This window comes from Haliotis cracherodii, unplaced genomic scaffold (assembly GCF_022045235.1).
Source record: "Haliotis cracherodii isolate W230 unplaced genomic scaffold, xgHalCrac1.p SCAF_3, whole genome shotgun sequence".
In the NCBI taxonomy this organism is placed as follows: Eukaryota; Metazoa; Mollusca; class Gastropoda; order Lepetellida; family Haliotidae; genus Haliotis; species Haliotis cracherodii.
This window is the reverse complement of record NW_027266286.1, coordinates 18365895-18388583: the sequence shown is the minus strand read 5'-3', so window position 1 is coordinate 18388583 and position 22689 is coordinate 18365895. Positions and strand designations below refer to the sequence as shown.

At 39.4% G+C, this 22689-nt stretch overlaps 1 protein-coding gene across 1 annotated transcript in view; it reads left to right on the top strand.

The window, feature by feature from the left end:
• Positions 1-22689, top strand: part of LOC139473724 (uncharacterized) — a 65364-nt gene that overhangs the window by 39193 nt on the left and 3482 nt on the right. The window contains exons 7-24 of the mRNA XM_071256444.1: positions 450-740; positions 2207-2362; positions 5073-5366; positions 6740-6859; positions 8354-8635; positions 13076-13369; positions 13909-14093; positions 15606-15807; positions 17863-18036; positions 18583-18714; positions 19108-19247; positions 19843-19959; positions 20204-20270; positions 20569-20730; positions 21011-21136; positions 22159-22258; positions 22405-22472; positions 22573-22666. Coding sequence (XP_071112545.1) covers positions 450-740; positions 2207-2362; positions 5073-5366; positions 6740-6859; positions 8354-8635; positions 13076-13369; positions 13909-14093; positions 15606-15807; positions 17863-18036; positions 18583-18714; positions 19108-19247; positions 19843-19959; positions 20204-20270; positions 20569-20730; positions 21011-21136; positions 22159-22258; positions 22405-22472; positions 22573-22666 — 3004 coding nt within the window. The remainder of the gene's footprint in view (positions 1-449; positions 741-2206; positions 2363-5072; positions 5367-6739; positions 6860-8353; positions 8636-13075; positions 13370-13908; positions 14094-15605; positions 15808-17862; positions 18037-18582; positions 18715-19107; positions 19248-19842; positions 19960-20203; positions 20271-20568; positions 20731-21010; positions 21137-22158; positions 22259-22404; positions 22473-22572; positions 22667-22689) is intronic.

The window sequence follows — 22689 nt, the reverse complement described above, 5'->3', positions numbered from 1 at the left end:
AAGTTAGCTTATCAAAGAGATACTTATGGAGTTTTGAGTTATTTTTCAAGAGACGGGTCCTTTTGTGTGTATCAATTTAATATTTAATTATTTTTTTCTGATGAGTTTCTGATTTCTTTGTGGGGCTTTATAGTAATATTTTGATAGTTTATATTCGCTACTACATGAACAAACAAAATTCTAATGTGCCCCATGGAGGGGGATAGTGATAAAGTTCTTTTCCTTGTTTCAAATATTATTGCTGGACTTGAAGTTGAAGGACTGTTACAAATGAAGGGAACAAAAATGTCAAATATAAAAGGATCACAATACCATATAGCCACTTTCCCAACAACCCACACGTCATGCCCATTTGTTCATTGCACATGGACAACAGTGTTGACCGTGTCAATTGATCATGGCTGTTGACTCACAGTACTGTGATCTCTGTGAACATGTATTTGTTTCAGCTAACTCACTAAAACCAGCCATCGTAGACACACCATCCATAGGAACAGGCAATATCTATATCAGCTGGACCAATACAGATGTCACTGCTGGAGGATACTCCTACGGCTATACGGTAGCGTGGTCTCCGGGATCTCCAGGATCTCCAGTATCTCCAGTACCTGACTCACAGACAAACTTTAACATCCAGTCACTGTCACCAGGAACAGTGTATACGTTCACAGTTGCACTTACGATCACACTGTTCGACAGAAGTCAGACGATTACCTCGGACCCAAAAGCATTTACAACAAGTAAATGCCACACTTACTAAAATTTACTACAAATACCTTAAATACTCTGTATTATTAGCTCACCGGATCCGAAGGACCAAGGTGAGCTTATGGGATACCGTTGCGTCCGTCGCCCGTCCGTATGTCAATTTATTCAAACGACTTCTTCTTCTGAACCACAAATTGGAAATTAACGGAATTTGACTGGAAGCATCCCTAGGTAGTTGGGATTCAAAATTGTACAAATGGAGGGGTGACCACCCAAAGGGCTGAGGGGCGGGGCCAAATAGGGGTAATTTGGCTATTTTGCTTTAAGCGACTTCTGCTATGGAACTAAGAGACAGATATCAACCATATTTGGTTGGAAGCATCCCTAGATTGACACAGTTAAGATCCCCACCGTATGACCATATGTACAATTGTTGAGTATTATGAGAGGAATGCTCATATGCTACCAGGACTGGCCCTTCTGTTCATCTGTCTGGCACTCCCAAAGGAGTTACAACCTTGACCATAACATGCAAACCGATATTATCCCCAGCCTATAATAAACAGATACATTGTATACATTTGTTTGTTATGAAGAGAAAAATACATTTATGCCAACAGGATTCGCCCTGGGATCCTGCCTTGCCTCTGGAAACTTAGATCCTGGATCATAACATGGAAACGGTTCAGATCTTTATGCTACATTTGTATCTTGAGAAATACACGTTCATGCTGTCATGCCACCTATTTTAAATAGTCAAAATATTTGCAGTATTATATACATGTACAATGCAAATATATATTTTGTCATGATTGCATAAATATCCAGCAGAGCGATACACCTATGGGCGTCTTGTTTGAGTTATTTGCAAGACAGGATATGCTTACCCTTTCTCGAACACCTGGTGTCATCACAAAATTCAGTGATCCATTCACATAAGTTTGACCGACATTTTGCCTTTTACGCCCAGTGGAATCGGTTAAGTCGGATAATCGAGACTGGTTATTCTCTGGCATTGACTTTTGATAATTTAATAGTTGTTGTCAATAGTTGACTAGAGATCAAATATATCAAATTCAAGACTCCTCACCAAAACTACTCAACACAACGAACCACTTTGCTTCGGTATTGAAATCAAGCAGTAAAGTTGTAGTGAATGAGTTATATTCAATATGTCAGCGTTTTGTACGGAGGGAGAAGGGGGGAGGGGAGAGAGAGACACCAGAAACATTTACCGCAAAACCCGCGTTGACTGGTACTGAAATCAGCGAGACTGTAGTATATAGTGCTATAGCCTGTAGGGCATGCAAATGTATAGAGGGGAATGCTCATCTGTAGCTCGTTGACACCAGGATATAGCTTATTATTCTCTAGCATTTTGATTTATTTTCATCTTGTAGTTTGTATAATAACTGATGAATGAGCTTTGATGACAAAACATATCACCGTTACCCCGTTTGTAAGACATTTCTGTAGTGTTATAATACGCTACTTTCAGAAAAGCTCTACGGCGGTGCATGTAATGAGACATCCCAGTGTGACACCTCAGACTCCAACATAGATTGTATACAGACTACAGTGGCATCAGACAAGAAGTGCCTCTGTAAGAATGGGTGGTATAGGCCGAATACAAGTCCAGCCTCTTGTGTTCAATGTAAGTATCAAATTGGTCATCAGACCTCATACATTTAGGCATTGAATCAATTCGATATTATCAAACATGAATGAATGAAATCAATCATTTGCTGGATAATAATTGCCAGACTTTGTCAACAAACATTTTCCTCACCCTCACTGATCACTTCGATTCTGTGGATCCTGTTGGAAGTGAAAGGGTTAAAGAGTTCCCCTGCTCTGACATGCACATTGAGTATGCCAAAAGCTGCCAAATACGTGATACAGTTGGTTGTGAGAAAATTTAGAAACATGGCATACATGTACCAGATAAAAGTAATATTTTACCATTCAGCGTTAAACAAAATGATGACAGGAATATTCGTAAATATCTGGCCATGTATTTAGAACTGATTAGATCTGCCTGTGTAAAGATTGTATGTGTTAGTAATTAATCTACAGCTTGTGTTGCATGTGTCTTATATACACGTCTACAATTTTAAAGTGTTTTCATTTCTTTTCTTTCAGTTCAGCTGAAATATCACTTTATTACAATAATCGAATTGGGGCGGTCGGGTAGCCTAGTGGTTAAAGCGTTCGCTCGTCACGCCGAAGACCCGCGTTCGATTCCCGACATGGGTACAATGTGTGAAGCCCATTTCTGGTATCCCCCGCTGTGATATTGCAGGAATAATGCTAAAAGCGGCGTAAAACCATAGTCAATCACTCACTCAATAATCGAAGTGTTAATATCCCGTTAGAAATGTCTATGTTGACAGATCAGTGTACCAGATTACCATTTATTTCCCTCAGTCGATTTGTTTGATTTTAACACTAATAACTGGAAGTAAAATATTTCTGCTAATCCAGTGATTGATATCATGAGCATCGATCCACACAATTGGGATACGATGACATGCACCAGCATGCATCAACCAATTGCATGTTATTTAGTGCTGTAGAAACACGTGGTATTGTTTACACCACAGCAGTGTCACACCTACTCGGCGTGGCGTCATCAGTGTATTTGGATGACGCCATCCTCAGTAAATGATAGAAGCCGTCATGACTGGTTGTCTTTGTTATTGGCTTATGACCCAATATACGACAGCTGTTACCACTTCATCAAATATGCCAAACATATAACATGTAAATAGCTTATCTCTCATTTATATCTATATATAGAAAATAAGGCCTTTGTGGCTTGTGACATGGCAAGACAGAGCGCTAGTGTAAACCAACGTGGGAATAAAGTTCAAGATATCTGTAAAAGGAAACAACTTCATTCTGTATACTATTAAAATACCAATTTCACAGTTGTGGAGTATCTTTTATCCCCACTCAGCTGTTCAGGAGAACAGTCAATAAAAAAACGTGGATTCTTTTGAATTGTGGCGTGCAGTACAGACGTGTTACCATCAGCTCAAAACTAAGACCTGAACCCACTCTGTTTGTCATTCACGACATCCTTTTATCACACCGCTTATGTTAATTGTTATTTAGAATACAGGATAAAACGTTATTTACAGAAACAATGAAGGGTATACACATCTAATTACTGTTAGCATCACTTGCTTCGCAACAGAATATTTACAAGTCTTATGTCGTTTTTAGTTTCAACAAAAACCGTAAACACACTTTCGTGTCACTTCATTGTCTGATCAAGACTCGATTGTTTACAAGCCGCTGTCGTTTTACAGGGGCACTAATGTGGGGTGTGCGGCAACAAAACAAACACTTACGCTTTTTATATAAACACTGTGAGTGGCGTGTGCTACCGGTATTGTAGGATATGCTTACCCTTTACGGGAACACCTTGTGTCTACAGAGGTCCATTCATCTTATTAACATGTAAAACTATATTTATTAAGTTCCCATAGCTGCCATAACTAGAATAGGCATACCTTCGATACTTCAATGGCATCAACTAGAGATATTTTCAACTTTTATAGAACACATTTTTACTAATATTAGGAATATGTGAGTTATCATACCTACATTTGTTTGTGTGAGTTTTGTTTCCTGTTTTTATTGCATTTACCACAGGTTTAGTTGTTGTTTGTTTGCAGGACACCAACATCTAACAAATGCTGCATGTTACTATGATGTACTTATACTTCCTTCTATTGAAATGCTGTCAGTCTCGAAGCAATAAAATGTTGGTAGTAAACCGCACACAATATTTCACAGCAGCATCACGGCATTTATCGCTGAAATATTTTCAGTCTTGAACTTCCTATTGCAAAAAAGCGTAGCCTTCCTTGAAACAAGCGGAAAGTTGTCTGACAGCGTCCTTTAAAATAGCCACATTCAGTGAATCCTTGGTGCATGAAGAATACTGTAGGACTCTAGTCGCAAACAGCATTATGAATAGTAAATATAGAGCGTGTGAAATAGACTGTAGCCACATTGGCCATACCTAGCATTATATTATGGGCCGAAATGAATGATTATGGGCTGACTTTAAATGAATGGGGGTGGTGGGAAGGGAGAGAGCACAATATACACGTCTTCTTCAAAAGTTTATTCATAATAATTGAAAAATGTTCAGATTAATGATCAAACTGCACTGTCCGTCAGGTAATTATTCATGCAGCAACACTTGCACGTTATGAAGTTGTGTTGGAAACAAATATGACAGGACATTTTATTAATACTCTAAGGCGAACATTAATCCATTATATCCAATAACCTCGTTGATGATAATTATCGATGTTAGATCTAATCGATGTCATCATGGATGCTTTCAGCTAGTGTGTTACGACCAGTTATAACAGACCCACCATTCATAGGAACAGGCAATATTGGCATCAGCTGGACAAATACAGATGTCACTGGGGGATACAACTACAGCTACACGGTAGTGTGGTCTCCAGGGCCTCCAGGATCACCAGGATCACCTGGAACTGCCTCTACACAACAGAAGACCTACAACATCCAGCCCCTGTCTCAAGGAACAGAGTATACAGTCGCAGTTGCACATACCATCACACAGTACGACAGGAGTCAGACGATTACCTCGGTCCAAAGGAATATTACAACAAGTAAATGTGACACTTACTTAAATTTACTACAAGTAGTTAAGTTACTCTGGTGGGGGTATTGTTTGTGGGGCAGGATAGATATGCTTACCCTTTTCTCGAACACCTGGTTTCATCACGGATTTTTAGTGATCCATTCGTGTAATCTTGATTGCTATTTTGCCTTTTACTCCCATTGGGATCTGTTTAGGCGGATAATCGTGACTGGTTATTCTCTGGCATTGACGTTTAATATTTAAATAGTTTTTTTCACTGCTTGAATCGCGATCAAATATATCTGCCTCTGCACCACGGAAAAACTACAGCATACAGCCCCTGTTTTCAGGAACTGAAGTTGCTATCACACATATATCATCACACTGTTTGGCAGGAGTCCGACGATTACCTCGGACCAAAGGATATTTAGAACACGTAGCTAGTTACAGTTGTCTCCAGTTTCATCCCACACGACATATCTCCACATGTCTCATTTTTACAACCTGATGTTTAGTGGTCAATTCATAAATTTGTCTCGGGATAAAGTCTTGTAATCTTATTGAATTGAACATTTCTATTACTTTCTTTAAAACAAATACTGGTATCTAAGTGACACTTTGTGATATCAATGACCTTTTACCGTGCTTCAAACAAGATGTCATAACTAAGAATACAAATTCAGAAAGATAAATTCAAGCTCTTTTCCGTCGTCCGATGATACATCTTATACATAACATTATATATCACATGCAATCACTGACTATCATAATATTTTCGAATTCCAACTCAATATGCAGAATCAAATGCTTCAGAACTACATCATGCTTATTTTGGGGCTGCTGTTTACTGACTTAAAAAGTACAAACGCGGCGTCATCTGAATGTTTGGCATACATATGACTGGAAAAGGGGAAGGGGAGCTGGGATTTTGCATGGAGAAAAAACCGTGCAACAATGTACGTTTTCTGGTAGGCAAATTCTATTTTTCAATAATCCGAAGCATAATTATTTTTTCAAGAATTGTAGGGGACAATTCACATTGATTCCAGGAACACTACTACTCCCCCCCCCCCCCCCCCCCGCCCACCCCCACCCCCACCACCCCCGCACACACACACAACCCACCAAAACCCACCAAAACCCACCCCGCCCCACCCACCCCATTCCCCCACACACAGACAACCAACCCAAACACAAACCCCACCCACCCCACCAACCCCTCCACACACACACACACACACACACACACACACACACACACACACACACACACACACACACACACACACACATACATATATATATATATCATCACATGACGAACGAATTTATTATTACCGTCTACCATTTTGTTATGAGCGCAATCGTACAACCTAACCAACCATTGATCATTGATTTCAGGGATCGCCTACAATCAAACCTGCTCACAACCTGGCTTGTGTATCGATGCCCGTACCAACTGTTACAGTGGTAGTTGTCGCTGTGATCAGGGATACTACCGAGCTACCGACTGTTCCAGCAGTAAGTGGTTAATACGACTAGTTACGTCTATATGTAGTATCCATTCAACATGCAGCATCGACATCAACTAAACATAGCCGCTTGCTTTCAGTAAACAAGTCTTCTTAGGGTTTGCCTACATTGTTCTTGTTTATTCTTCAAAATTCAAATATTCATGATATTCAAGTATAGCTTAAAGCCATTTGAAGTTTGTTCAGTGTCCCACTAAATACCATTATTACCCACGTGGTGAATAAACAGGTGGTGAGATACTTCATGCGTACGTCACATGTCTGCAGCACAAAATCGATATCAGACCGCCTCCGAGGTCTGGTGGTAGAGGGTCTGCCCGGAGAACGGAAGGTCGTGGGTTCGATCCCCGGCCGCGTAATACCAAAATTCGTTATGAGATGGACTAAAACAAGGACTGGTCGGCTCGGATTCAGTATACTGTGTCTGGGTGAGGTATTCATGTTAAACTGCGGCATGGTATCTATATCACTATAAAATTGGCACTAGTCCGGACTAGTACAAACAGCCACGCACACACGGATGGACGTCGCTATATAGGTGCAATAATCTTGAACGCGATGTCAACCCCGTTTCCCCTCACCTCACCTCACAAAATCTATATTCTTTTCCTACTTTAAGTTATCACCTCGATACTGTCTTCCATATAACATCGAAAGATTTGTACATTAAATTTTACATTTATTTAATAATTCATAATTTGTCATGTGATTGGGAGTCCAGAACAGTAGATGTGTGGTGTGCTTTAAACACACAAACACACACATACACACGCACGCACGCACGCACACACACACACACACACACACAAACACACACACAATATAATTTACCGGTTATACATGATGTATATGTATTTCAATATTAGAAAATCGACCATCGACATTGGGAATGTTGTGTTTCTTTCCACATTAGAAATGTAAGTTGTATGTAACTAGCAATTTATAACTTAGTTATATTTATTCAACCCATACGTTCTGTGTACTCTAGGACTCGCAGTGTGTGTTATTTGCATATGGTAAAACTGGTCTGATAAAACATGTGATTTTTCTTATGGCGAAATGAAGTCAGTTTGGAAATAAATTGCACTTAATGTGGAAGGAAAGCCCGAAATGGTACAGGTCTCAGACGTTTACCACTTCGGTGAAACCCACGAGCACGGGTATGATGCTGACAAACCTAGAAACATAATCGGGGCGAACCGGGATTCGAACCCACAATCATAGGATTGTGCCTTGCCCATGGGACGCAACTCTGCACAGCGAATCGCGGCGCGACAGTAACTATCGACACATACTCATTTATAATTTCTATAAAGTCCTATTATCTTGTATTTCATTCTACATGTCCCGCTTTCCATTCGATATTAAATGACTCTTGGGTAAATTATTTTCTTCCTACATATACATGTACTTCAATTTATCTCGATTCATGAAAGATGGTTGACTTCACCAGTGTGTGCTGTTTCTGTTCATTTCAACTTAGTTGAACAACTCCGGCCTACCTCTGTGACGGCCTACGTAAACGACACAACCACCATGACAGCATCCTTGGTAGCTCCATCTAACGCCGTCATTACCGGGTATGAGGTGTCTGTTACACCAGGGGACATTGTTGTGATCAGTGTGGGCAGAGACATCAGGACCACGCCCATCACAGGCCTGACGCCGGGGAGACAGTACACCGTGTCTGTGAAGACAAAGATCACCTATCTGCAGGGACGCGATGAGAAGACGACCGCTGTACTTGCAGCACCAAAACGAACAAGTATGTATAGTTCACATTGACGTTTTTTTTCTGTTTATTTGTGGTTTGAATACAATCTCCCCTCACCTCATGATCACCTAACCTTATCTATCTTATTCGACAATTATTTGGTTTAGGTAACAAGCATTTATGTCTGTCTAGCAAATCGTTTTCAACAACGTTAAGTTGAGCTACGATATCGATGTATTTGCTATATTATTTCTCACACCTACCACACTTCAGTTTGGAAACTATATCTCAGTCTTGTTATGTGACATAAAGTGTATTTGCATCAAAGGTGTTCGTCAAGGGTTATAACTTCTGTACCAGAGGGCTACACAAATGACGTGATCTAAATTACCAGTTGTCGGACTTTATTTTTGTGGAAGCTTCAGTGGCTGAGTGGAGTGGGTTAGATCGCTGACTTTGGATGCGATTAGTCCTCACTCTGGGAGAGTGGGCTCGATTCCCGGATTACACTCAACCCACAAAAGTACTAGAATAGGGTCTTTCCTAAGAAAGTGTTTTCCAGAGTATAACATTTGTTACATTTGACGCCAAAGTCCCTAAAAGGGTTAACTGCATGCCACAACCAATCGTTCACCTCTCGGTTGATATACCCGTGTCGGACAATCAGGATAGAACAAGTTGAACTGGCTCTGGTCCCTGGACAGTGCCCTTGGTTAATCACGTTACTGCCCACCCGCAGCCCGGTATCACCGACGTCTATTTCGCCGGTGTTGACCGGTGAAGTCAATTCCTTGGTTGGGTCTGCGAGCCCGAATTCCTGCAGCACGTAAATCCTTTGACACTTGTGACGTCGTAGTCCCGGCAAATTCGATGACGTCACCGTAATGAAGATGCAACGAGCACATATGGCGGTCCTCTTGTGGGTAGACACGTGGTCTACCGCTTAGTTACCGATCCTTTTTGTGTCAAATTTGGTGTAATTGCTGAAGTTGTATTACAACTGTCAGTCGGTTGCATGCTATTTGGAACTGTGTAGCCCCCATCATCGGCATCCGCACACCCCTATCTCTCTCTCTTTGCTCTGCTGATATCCTTGTCATGACGTTATTAGCTGTGATGTATGAGGAACCAAATGCATCCTTTGTATACCCCATGGGCATTTTCAGTTTGATTATCGTGCTATCATTACAAAATCTGCATTTTTCTCAAAATGACCAGACCTCTGAGAGTCAGGTGCTGGGTGTGTTTGGTCAATCGATTTCTACATGTAAAATTGAGTTTCGTTTCCAAGGTATTAATCTATTCACAATCTAACAATGTATACTTTCATTTTATTGGCCGTTTGTATTATACAGATCTGTAAATGTATCATTATAGAATATGCATGTATGTTGTAAATGGTATACTCGGATGAAGTATATGATAATAGTATATGTAAAATAACTTTAAACTGCTTGAAACCCCCCCCCCCCCCCCCCCCCCCCCCAACCGCATTCTAGTAAAGGCGCATTCCAACCGCAGTGACTACTGCTGTACACCAGGCGTGTGAAGTAATACAATGTGTAATTGTTTTCAAGTTGAGCACGAGAATGAAACAAGTGTTATGAGGAAGCGGTTACGCTAACCTCACAATGTAAACAGTTGTACATGTATACTTTGGGAACTCCTGATCCTTATCTTCGCCTTGGTCAAACTTGCCTGGTAACAATAAAATGAAAACCGTCTTTGTTGACGATTCGCTACTTGAGAGTGTTTGATTGAACCATTTAGCAGGATTTTTGTGAACTGAAAAATATGATGTTACGGAGGAATTATGTGGTAAAACAATTCGAAGACGTATTGGGTTTTTTAACAAATGTTATATTTGCGATAACTCTTTCTTAGTAAAGTACAGATTCGCGTACTTTTTTGGGTTGAGTCCCGTCTGGGAATCTGTACTTTACTAGTGAGTGAGTGAGTGAGTGAGTGAGTATGGTTTTACGCCGCTTTTAGCAATATACCAGCAATATCACGGCGGGGGACACCACAAATGGGCTTCACACATTGTACCCATGTCGGGAATCGAACCCGGGTCTTCGGCGTGACGAGCGAAGGCTTTAACCACGAGGCTACCCGACCGCCCCTGTATTTTACTAAGAAAGTGTTATCCCAAATATAACATTTGTTACATTTGACCACTTTCTAAATGGCATTGTGTATTCATATTTTTTTATTACTGATATGTTGCATGTGGGAAAATATAACTATTTAATCAGAATAGATTCATATTTCCTGGAAATAACGATCATGTTATGGGTACAAGGACTCCTGACTTTGGAGAAGGACTTTGTTGTACTTATACTTTCTCTATGTGTAATCTCGACACGCATATGTATTTCTCTGAAACCACCGCCTCCTCCAATAAGAGTAACTCTACTTTTCAAGGCATTTTCATTTGCAGAACCTTGAGGTCTTCCATTAACTGTCCGTTACCGTTATTATAGCTAAAATGGATGGGATTAGTTTTCAAATATAAATAAACAACAATATCGGTTTTGAAACTTTTACTGCAATCAACACCAATGTCACAGAACAACTTTTACAAATATGGAAACGTCATAAAACGAACCAGATGACGTCACTATTGACCGTGACGTCTCCTTTCCCTATTCCCATGACGTCACCTAACAACGGGTGTGATAATGGCCCGTCGTCAAGCAATATGAGGGCATTATCAAGTTACAGTGGCCCACTCATTTCTGATAACATGCGGGCGGTTTAATGATAATTCTATTCATTTTAGCTATAACAACAGGATAATGCATGTTTTAAAGCAGTGACCGACAACGTATCCTGCTCTTACAAGAACCCATCCCGATCGAAATCACAGAACAGAATTCTTATTATCACGCTTTGTCCATCAATCAGAAAAGAGAAAAAGCTAAAGATATTGAACGGAAAGAGAAATGTATAATTATAATGGTTCTGGTTACTTGGCATTGTCCCAAGTGACCGGACTGTAAGAATTAGCTGTTTATAAATATGTCATACAATGTGGCTGTGAGTGTAACATCCTGTTCAGATTTTAGATACCGTGTTTTCACTCAGCAGGATTTAGGAATTAAAACTTAAATTGAATGTATTCATTAATTCTGTCGTATAACCCACTCAGTCACGGAGGCTTCCACAAAACTCAAAGTCTAGAACATATACTTTGTGTACCCCTCTGACATGTGTAAATTGGCATAGCTCCCATTGCCGAAAGCTGTGAATACACAATGCCATTTAGAAAGTGGTAAATGTAAGAAATATTATATTTGGGATAACACTTTCATCATTCCCTGTCGAAGCCTCAGTGGCTGAGTGGGTTTAGATCGTGACTTTGTGTGCTGACAATAAGGTGTCTCACTCTGACAGTATGAGTACTTTAATTTGTACTTTACTGAGAAAGTATTATCCCAAATACACTCTTCAAAAACAGAAAAGCACAGGTAGTATGTAGTTCACTAAACCTGACTACACAAAAAAATCTGGTATATAAACTGGATAGATGTTATTGGAAAATGTTGGTGGCCTGATATTCGGCAAAAGGTGCGTCAAAACGCAGTCATTGTCGATTTGCAATTGTTTTCACACTTTTTTTTCACAAAAAGCATGTGTGTTTATATCAAGGTGTCGGTAATAAACATGATTTATTAAGATTATTTCGTAAAAAGTCACTAGATTTTTTTTTAGCAGAATTGGAGATCGACACTTGAAAACAGTTCAATATATGTCATGTATATATCTTTTAAATCGTTAATTGAACCTGCATTGTATTTAAATGTTATAACATGCAAATCTCTGCGCATAACATATTCAAGATCGGTTTGTCTGAAATAATGGTTAACATTGGACAACATCGTTCTTTACCGAAGCCAATGAGATTGTGTCCTTTCTGTCAAACTTGTTTATAGGATGAATTTCATATATATACTGCTTGTTTGTACTGTTTATACTGACTTTAGGGAAGCATATATTCCACTGAAATACCTGCGTTTACCAAATTTGTATTCATGCTAATCTCTGTTGAATTCTATATATAAACTATAAAAATATATTCTTATAATATTCTTAGGTTAACACTATTTGTTCATCATGCACTTTATTGGCTCAAGAATCTCATAGTATCGTGAAGTCACTTCGTAAAATAATTGTGTACACCAACTTTGTTACATTGTAACTTTATCTGCAGAGATGTATTGTATGCAGCACGACTCTATAGCTGTGGTATACTCAGGTTAGCGACTAGAGTCTCAGGGTGATTACGTTCAGACTGGACCACAGACATGGCCATATAATGGGATAACCACAATTTCTGATTTAACTGTCCTTAGACCGGTAATAAGTGTAACTATTCATGTCCAGAATCGCCTGATTCTAAATCTGTTTGTGAGATCCGTTTCTCGACAGCCATTTACTATCAAGTAATTGATGGGACTCCAACCTACCACATATAAGCCGTTATTTCAGCACCAGCTTCTATCTTGGGCCTGGATAGCAAAACCAACAGGACAGCTCCAGACATCACCATTGTGTTTTCCAAGGCTGAGGGGGATGCAGACAAGTACATTGTGACACTCAGTGGGCGGGATGGAGATACATATTACCAAAGACGAGAACGTCTCCACGGCAGTGGACAGGAACTCATCTCTGTCGTCTTCACTGGTGTTGTCCCAGCTGTGTCGTACACCCTGAACATAAAAACACAGAGTGGGAACCTCCTTAGTTCACCGTATACCCTCTTGATCAGAGTACAAGCACATCGTAAGAATTCTGATCTCATTATAAAAAAGCATATTGTATAGTAACGTTAAGTGTGTGACTTACGTAATATTTCTAGCGGAACATCCAATATATTTTCCAAGGTTTGTTTCTGATGACTTTGCCAAAAAAGCTGTACATTTCAAACTATAACTCATGTGAATAATCTGTGTACATGTACATGATATGCTGTTATGGTCAGTGACATAAAATCGTCATTCATGCAACACATATCATTAGGGCACCCAATCACTTTTAAAACTTTTAATGTATCATAATAAATATAGGTTCAGGTAGGTTCCGATGAAAAGCTATTCCCTTTTAAGTTCAAACATTTGACATTTAACACAATTTACAAGTGCTAGTCCATATCCAATAGTCTAAATCCGAGAACAATGCTTATTGTCTTTAAACACAACAGCTATCAACAGCGATTACACACTAGACACAAAGATGAATTTTGGCAATGAAAATTCCGTTTCATCGGAAATAGTCCAGGTTCACATAATTTCATAGCAATTACAGGCTGATTATGTCTTCAGCTGCCGGAAGAGTTACCAATCTGAAGTCGTTTGACAACACTTCCCGCTCTCTTGCTGTGGAATGGAGCAGACCACGCCAACCTAACGGGAATATCTATGACTACATTGTAGACGTGACGACAGGCATTTCTTCAATGTGTGTGAGGCGGGTCGTCATAAACTGCACTGAATGTAACAGAACTATGGTAAACAAGTGTACAAGATATGTGCAAGATACACTGTTATGTAAAGGTATTGTGCATAGTGCATTGCGCATGAGTGAGTGAGTATGGTTTCACGCCGCTTTGAGCAGTATTCAAGCAATATCACGGTTGGGGACACCAGAAATGGGTTTCATAAATTGTACCCATGTCGGGAATCGAACCCGGGTCTTCGGCGTGACGAACCATAGCACTTAACCACTAGGCTACCCGACCGCCCCTCCATTATGCATGACGTTACAATGTTTATTACTTGCCCGTGAAGAGATCACCCGTTTAATAAACATACAGCTGTATTCATTGTGTAATACCAAAACGCGTGCTCATGTACTCACGGAACACGTTTCATAAACAAATATTGAAAGCTCTCAACATCCCTTGGCTTATTCTAAGACATTGCGTGTGGAGTTGATAGATCACTGAGATCACCTTGTTACTAGGCTGACGTCACATGACATCGTTTCGCCGATGGATCTTGCAACAAAATTCCACAAATTACGTCATCGGGTATTGTGACGTTATAGTAAAGTTTGAGGTGCAAGGCCCGTTCCACAAGGCGATTGTATTGTAGAGCAACGACAGTCGTTAAGTTAACGTATGTGAGTTGTGATAGTCTTAGCCCTACGATAATTTTGTTGACCGGACGCCTGAATTCTAAAGGTGCACCGTTGTGTGGTATTAAATTCATACGTTTCAACTACGTGTTTGAAGTATTATTCTGTTAAACTTAATTGGACTATGCCGTGGATCGTGTAGGTGTCAGCCTATTCATACTCAACAGTAAAATTCTAAAAACGTTATAAATAGGAAGTAATAAATAAAATACTTAACTCGCTCCCGTGTAAAACCAATTTTATGAAACTATTCACTCGTTTCATAAAATAAGTATTACACGGGAGCTCGTTTAGTATTCTATATAATGTCTATGACGTCAGGTTCTGCACCGAAAAAAATGATTATTTGAAGAGAGGAATATTAGTCTTAATGGTGGTGGTGAGGTTTACATGGGGTTGAACGTTTCGTTTAAGATTTTTTCACACATGTATGAACGTGTGTGGGGCTCCTTGTGCAAGTCCGGAATGGTGCCACTTTTATAGTGCTAGCCCACAGCGATATACACGCCACGCCTCAGTTACCCTAATACCGCATGGATACACTAATGGGACATATAATACTGACGCTAAACTGGTCAGTCTGCATAACAACAATTGATATCTTTTCACGTGTTTCAACACTAACAACACTATATTCGAAGTATTTTAGGTATGACGGGGCCGGGAATCGAACCACCAAAGCCCAAGTAAATGGGAAGTTAACACATTAATCGTTTGCAGAGGTAGTTTCAAACTGTGTTTCATAGTGAGTGTAAAGCTGATTCATGTGTTGAGAAAAACATAAGATCAAAAACATCAATAACATCAACAGCTACATGTTGTTTCCACATTATGAAAAGCCTTCGCAATAAACTGATGACAGATATGTTTAACATTTTTACAGATTGTACCACAGATGCAGATCGAATGTGCAACATACATGACAGTGGTGATATCTCGGGTTGACATTGAAAGTACCTCCCACGTTATTCAGCACAACATAACAGGCCTGAACCCAGATACACCCTACAGCATAGACGTAGTAGCTGTAAATGAAGACGGACCGGGAACATCGGACCGAGTCTATTTACACACACCTGAAGAAGGTGGGGTGAAGTTTGATTTCTAGACAAAGTCATGTATTCTCTGTTTGTCTACATATCTACGTGTGTATACATGCATATGTACTCGTCCCGACTAATGCCGGTTTTGTAGTGCTTTCCCACTGAGATACCATACGAATACCCCACTAAGACACAATATATAGACTCCGAGCCGACCAGTCCTTGTTTTATATTATTAAAGCCGAGCGCCAGGCGTGGTAACAAGTACCGTATTTTAACGCATTTGGGTATGACGAGGTCGGGAACCAAACCCCCGACCTTCCGTACACAGGGGAGATGCTGTTTCGACTGGACTAGGTTCCATGTCATCACACAGCGCCTAAACTGATGGACATGATTACAACCTATTCAAGAGTGAAAGAGTATTTATTATTATTCTGAGTACACTGGCCCGCATGTAAGTGAACATTGGTGTCAATGCGTTATACTGTCAAGTATAGAATGACGATATAGACAATGTGAATACTTTTTATTGCTTAAAAACGGCATCTATGTTATAACCCTAATATAGACCACAGAGGTGATCATGTTATACCATCGATACATACAGTTCAAAACAGTCATACACAGTCATAACCACATGAACCGACATGTAAGAAAACCAGCCCTCAACTAAGTGTGTACATTGTTACATGTTTCTTCATTTCGACCAGTCAAACACTTCTCTACGTCCCTACAAACGCTTTGACCGCCTCCGTGGTCTTGTGGTAGAGCGTCCGTCCGGAGAGCGGAAGGTCCGGGGTTCGATCCCCGGCCGCGTCATACCAAAAGACGTTTGTTGTTACCCTGTCTTGGGCTCGGCATTAAGGCGCTAAAAAACAAGGACTGGTCGGTTCGGAGTCAGTATACTGTGTCTGAGTGGGGTATTCATGTTAAACTGCGGCATGGTATCTCAGTGGGCTAGCACTATAAATCGGCATCAGTCCGGACTAGTACAAGCAGCCACACACACACACACACACACACACACACACGTGCATGCACGTCGCTATATAAGTGCAACAATCTTGGACGCGACGTTAAACCCAATTTCACCTCACCTCACCTCACCTCACCTCACCTACGCGACGTTAAACCCAATTTCACCTAACCTCACCTACCTACGTTTGTTTAACGTCGCGTTGTTTAATTGATGCCGATTTATAGCGAAAGCCCACTGAGATACCATACCGCAGTTTTTCCATTTGAAAATATACGTTGAGCGATTGTTTATACGAAACGTGTGAAAATAAATCTGTTCAAACACTCACATGAAAGTCTTTGAGATCCATTTCTCACTATTAAGTGACATATAATATTTGTCTTAGGTTCCATGGATTTTGTATATCTAAGCCATATTGCATTATATTGCATGGTAATATTTCAATTTACGTCGAGTGGAATACAACCCATTCACCATGTTAACATTTTATTATTTCAATGTAAGACATTATTCGGGCATAACGATTATTTATCATAATGCTGGAAAAAAACACTAATTGTAGATAGATATATAGCGGGACAGGTTAGATCTCTTTTGTCTTATGTATTTTGAAATATGTCTGCTTAATATCCTTTGTAACCTCCAACAGAGCCCTTTTTCCAGGCAGCTAAATCTGAAATGCTACTGCGCATATCAACCGTGGAGTTGAATATCAGTCCGAAATATCGTTAGTTGCTGTTTATTAGTAGGTCACGCAGGCAAATTATCCCCTCGTCTAAATACGAGGTCTTGGAGCTTTCCGTGTTAATTATGCACCTATATTACACAATCATCAAACAACAAAAAATAATAAAATAAATGATGTTCGATATAACAGTATGACCACGACCAAGTTTACCATTATGAATAATTAATGTGATAATGAAACAACAAAGGACATCATCGGCGTAAGCCAGAAGGTCATCTGTGACACATGAATGAAGTATAGATTATGACACTATATAATGTATGCTTCTGTACACGCTATTTATAAAGAATTATTGGGCCGGTCCTTTGCTCTCTCTCAAGTATTTGAATTCTTCACCACTCATACAACACAAATATATTAATTTCAGCTGCTGGTGAACCTACAAACTTCAAGGCACAGAGCACGTCATCAAACGAGATAACTCTGACATGGGATCCTCCACAGCCCCGACCTGGTGTGACTCAATACAACGTAACTGTGTACGAACAGCGGGAAGACGGCGAGGGTTACGACACTTTGAAGATCATACCAATTTCAGGAGGTATGTTTGTCATCTATCTAAGTTTTATGTTGAATAGGTAGCACTGTAGTTGGACTTGTCTTTGATCGTAACACTTAAAAGCTGATGATAATGTGAACTTTCGTTCGGTCAGATACCATAAAAGCCTACTCGTTTCGTAAAAATGGTATCAAACGAGAATGAATGTAGGATTCTGTATGTACACTGGCATCCACAAACTGGGCTCACGCTGAGGATGAAAATACAAGGTGATAACCCCAAACCACAATGCCATGTGTGTTCTTGGAAGCAATCTTTGAAATTGTTGGCATTTTGAATGTTTGTAGGTTGAATTTAATTGTCTTTCTGTTTTTTGTCAAATTTGGCACTCTCACCTAATTATAAGCATTTATAATATATAGTAGTTTTACCTATCTACCTGACTGAAGAGTGTGGTTGGCTTAAAGTTTGTCGCACAACCTTTTGGTCGTTGTCATTGGAAAGACTTCTGTGTAACATTAAACACAACTGGATATAACATTGTGTTTTAATATTTCTCTCAAAGCTGTTGGGGACTTCATATTTCAGATTGGGCAACTAAGGCGTATACAATTGGCAATCTCTCCAGCTACTGGTTTTACAAGTTTGATATTGTAGCTGAGACACTCATTGGTGCTTCGGCTATTGTCAGCAGCAGCTCTGGGAGGACGATGGAATCAGGTACTATGATTAGGGTGACTAAAAAGGGGTCTCACTGTGGAAACATTATATATGATCGCCTTAAACTTGATGAATGAGAACATTGTAGACACACGTCACATACAAGACTTCAAGATTCTGATGTCACTCTGACACAAATAAGAACCTACACAGTGGTTATCTTGTCATAAGGTTCAGTTTATACACGCATTATTTAACGACTTTTGCCGACTTTATTTGATGTTTTTCTCAAACTGATAATCGAAAGATGAATTTGTGTCAGTATATTGTAAATGTGATTGATTTCTTCAGAACCGACTGCTTCGACGAACTTCCGGATCACAAATTTTCTCAAACTGATAATCGAAAGATGAATTTGTGTCAGTATATTATAAATGTGATTGATTTCTTCAGAACCGACTGCTTCGACGAACTTCCGGATCACAAATTTTCCCAATGAATTTAACAGGGTCCGAGTGTCGTGGAAGTGTCCCAAACAGAAGGATGGACGAAATGGAGAAATTGTCAACGCCAACCTGAATTTCTTTACAAACGTAAGATGAATGTGTTAATTAGACACTTGTAGTGTTGTGTTGTGAACCGAATGTTGAAAGCTTTAACAACTAGGCTACCCGACCGAATTAAGATTTATAGATATACTCAACTCTAGTTTCATTCACGAGAAGCCAGAACGTGCATTTTTGTACTTGTGCGTCACGGTGGGCTTACAGGAACTTTTAGATGCGGGGTAGAATAGGTCTTCAGCTTGCCGTAAAAGGCGACAATCCTTGTCGTAAGAGGCGACGAACAGGATCGGGTGGTCAGGCTCGCTGACTTGGTTGTTGAATGTCATCGTTTCTCAGTTGCGTATATCGATGTCCATGATATCAATCACCGGATTTTCTGGTCCACTCAATTAATTACAGACCGCCGTCATATAGCTGGAATATTGCAGAGTGCGGAGTTTAAACAACAAACAAACAATTCAAACAAAAATATATCTGTTGCTATGTTACTGCATAGTATCTCAGTCCATGTGTTACTTGGTAATAGGGCTTACATGTACCTCCTAGAGTAAAGTTGGCTTCATTGAAAACCTGAAAACAAATCAATTGCACGTTAAATTTGAACTGAGTATTTTCTTTCCAGCAGCCGGCAGTGTATGTGGAACCTGTACGGAAGAATATTAACTTCTCAGCCGTAGGAAATGACTGCATGTGGGACGAAACTGTTACAGTCACTACAGAATTCATGTACGAGTTCCAGGTGGGTCATGTATGTAGGATAAGATGACGAATGGTGATTACCTCTAGTTCCATTGATAGAGGATAGTTTTCAGGTCAAGCAATATTTGTACACATCAAGTGACCTGATATTACTAGTCTTTCCCACCCCTTACACTTCTGATGTCACACTCACACACATATGTATTTATCACACCAATAATAAGAATCATCTCAATACTCATCTCCCGTTCAAGATTATCTCATCGTAGGTTAATTATGTTTAGGTTCGCCTCTACAACAGGGGCTTCGTTGGTGCTGTGGTAAAAACAAGTATCTACATACAAAGCGGACGTAAGTATCAATATTTTAATGAATACTAAATCTGACTTGTTTATGCTTTTGAGAAAGGATGTAGAAAGAAAAACGATATAATTTCAATTTACAATATCTGTATCTTTCTATTTACCACTTTTATAAATGTAGTGCATTAGATGCATTGATGATGAAAAATCAAAATAATCATGAAAACACGTAATCTGACAGACATGTATATATTATCTTTGCTTGGTGATACATGTTCATCGATAAGTACATTTAATAAAGAAGATGCATCCATTCATCCTTTGAATGTTCGCTTTCAATTTCTTAGCTCCATTACAGACGGAAATTATCAATTCCGTGAAAAAGGGAACGGAGCAATCGGAGACGCCACCATTGCTCATTTGTCCCCGCTGTCTTCATGATCGCACAAATGGCCAAGTAAACAAGACGGGGCTCATTGTGTGTCGAAAAGACAACTGTGGGCAAGACAGTAAGTTTTGGCGGTCTTCTCAATATTTGACTGTTTTGACATATTTTTGTGAACTATGCGCAAATGCACAGGTGAACGTTCGATTACTAGATGTACCTGACTCACAAAGTGGAAAAAAGCTTAATATTTTGTAGTTACATATTTTGCAAAAAAGAGTCAACGCAGTATTAAAATTCAATTGAAATGTTCTTAGTCATTATGTCCAACGTCAATGAGCATAGATTTTAAAGTTTCGTCGACATTTCATTGTACCATATACATTTTGCATATCATTATACAGGAAATCTTCGTCAAACTACTTCTGCAGTGGATTATGACAATATGGCAAACTGGAATGCAGCCAATGCACAGGATTTTGGTATTCCCTACAGAGCAACAAGAGATAACTGGCTTGATGGACTTAGTGGTACGTATTAATGATATGGAAAGCCTTGAAGACACTAATAATTAGTTCAACAGTTAAGGAAGGATAGCGTTGAGTTAACCCCACACTGGCCCATCTGTCATCTTTTGAACGGGCGTGCAGAAAAAAACACGGTTTAAAACGTAAAGCGACAAATATCCGCTGTAGTATAATATTATGAATCACATTTTGTATATATTTATACACTGTAGCATCAAGACAAACTTGACAATGAAATTAAAACTTTATTATTACTGAATATACCTGGCTGCAAATGAGCCGGATTTTAGAAAGTAGGTTTTGTATGCTGAGTGTGATATGCATATTGTTTTAGACTGGCTTAGTGCTAATAATGATTTTATGAAATCAGGGCCCACAATATTTGGAGATCGCAACTGGTGGAACTACATTTGTAAATTTCAGCTTTCCATTTATTACCTATTACTTATCTATGATAACTTACGTACTGGCTTCCATACCTTCAGCGCTAATTACTGTAAAGTTTTGGCTTCCATTGTCTATTGCTAATCACCTATCAGCGCCAATCAGCATTTAGCATCCCTTGTAAGTTTCTACCCTTTGTCATTTTCCAGCTTTTGTTATCTTATTATTTTGTTGTCATTACCCATACATATAAATTTTATATGCTCTCTGTCTCATTGCATTCATTCATCTGATGAAGGAGTAAGCATGTATTCCAAAACGTTGTGTTCCTCATAATAAAGAAGTTGACACCAATATATATTCTCTTCCTTATGTGTATCACTTCTAGATGAATTTCAAAGACGTCATGCTTGATGTTTAAATGTGCCTGGAAACCATGAACAAAATGTATTAATGAGTTTACGTTCCACACATGGTTTAATATCTCTGTATCTCTTGTATAACTATGTAAACGGAAAGATAGTTTCTTCTCCTGCAGGACTCGGATTCTTTATTCGAGTATCTTGTGTCACATACCAGCTGACACAATACTCAAATCACACTCTGTATTGTCATTCCTGTATTTTGTTTTGTATTTACAGGAAAATCAAGTTTACTTTTTACTCTCGGAAATGAGGATTGCAGTGGAAACACGAAGAATCTCTTTTGTAATGGAAAACTCCCCACAGGAGAAACTTTTATGTAAGTTACAGACCATCTTGAATGGTCACAAAATGTATATTTCATGAAGCGGTTTAAAGAAGTTTCAAAGTCAATGCGGACATGTTCTGTTTTTCATTATATTGTTTTTACATAAACTATTTTGCAACAAATTTTTTTCGTTTCAGCGTGTATGCATTTTCTTGTACGAATAATGGATGCACTACGAGCAACGGAATAGAAATATCAACATCAGGTAAACACCAATTTGCTCTAAACATTGACTTCACGATGAACATACCTATACTTGAAGTGACTACGATTTGATGTATCTCCCAATGACATGTGTGTTTCAGCACCAGTACCAGTTGCTGCTGTGGTCGGAGGTGTAGTTGCTGCGGTAGTTGTCATACTCGTTGTAATAGGCATCTTTATCATTGTGCGACGAAAGTAAGTGTGATTTATTTCGAAAG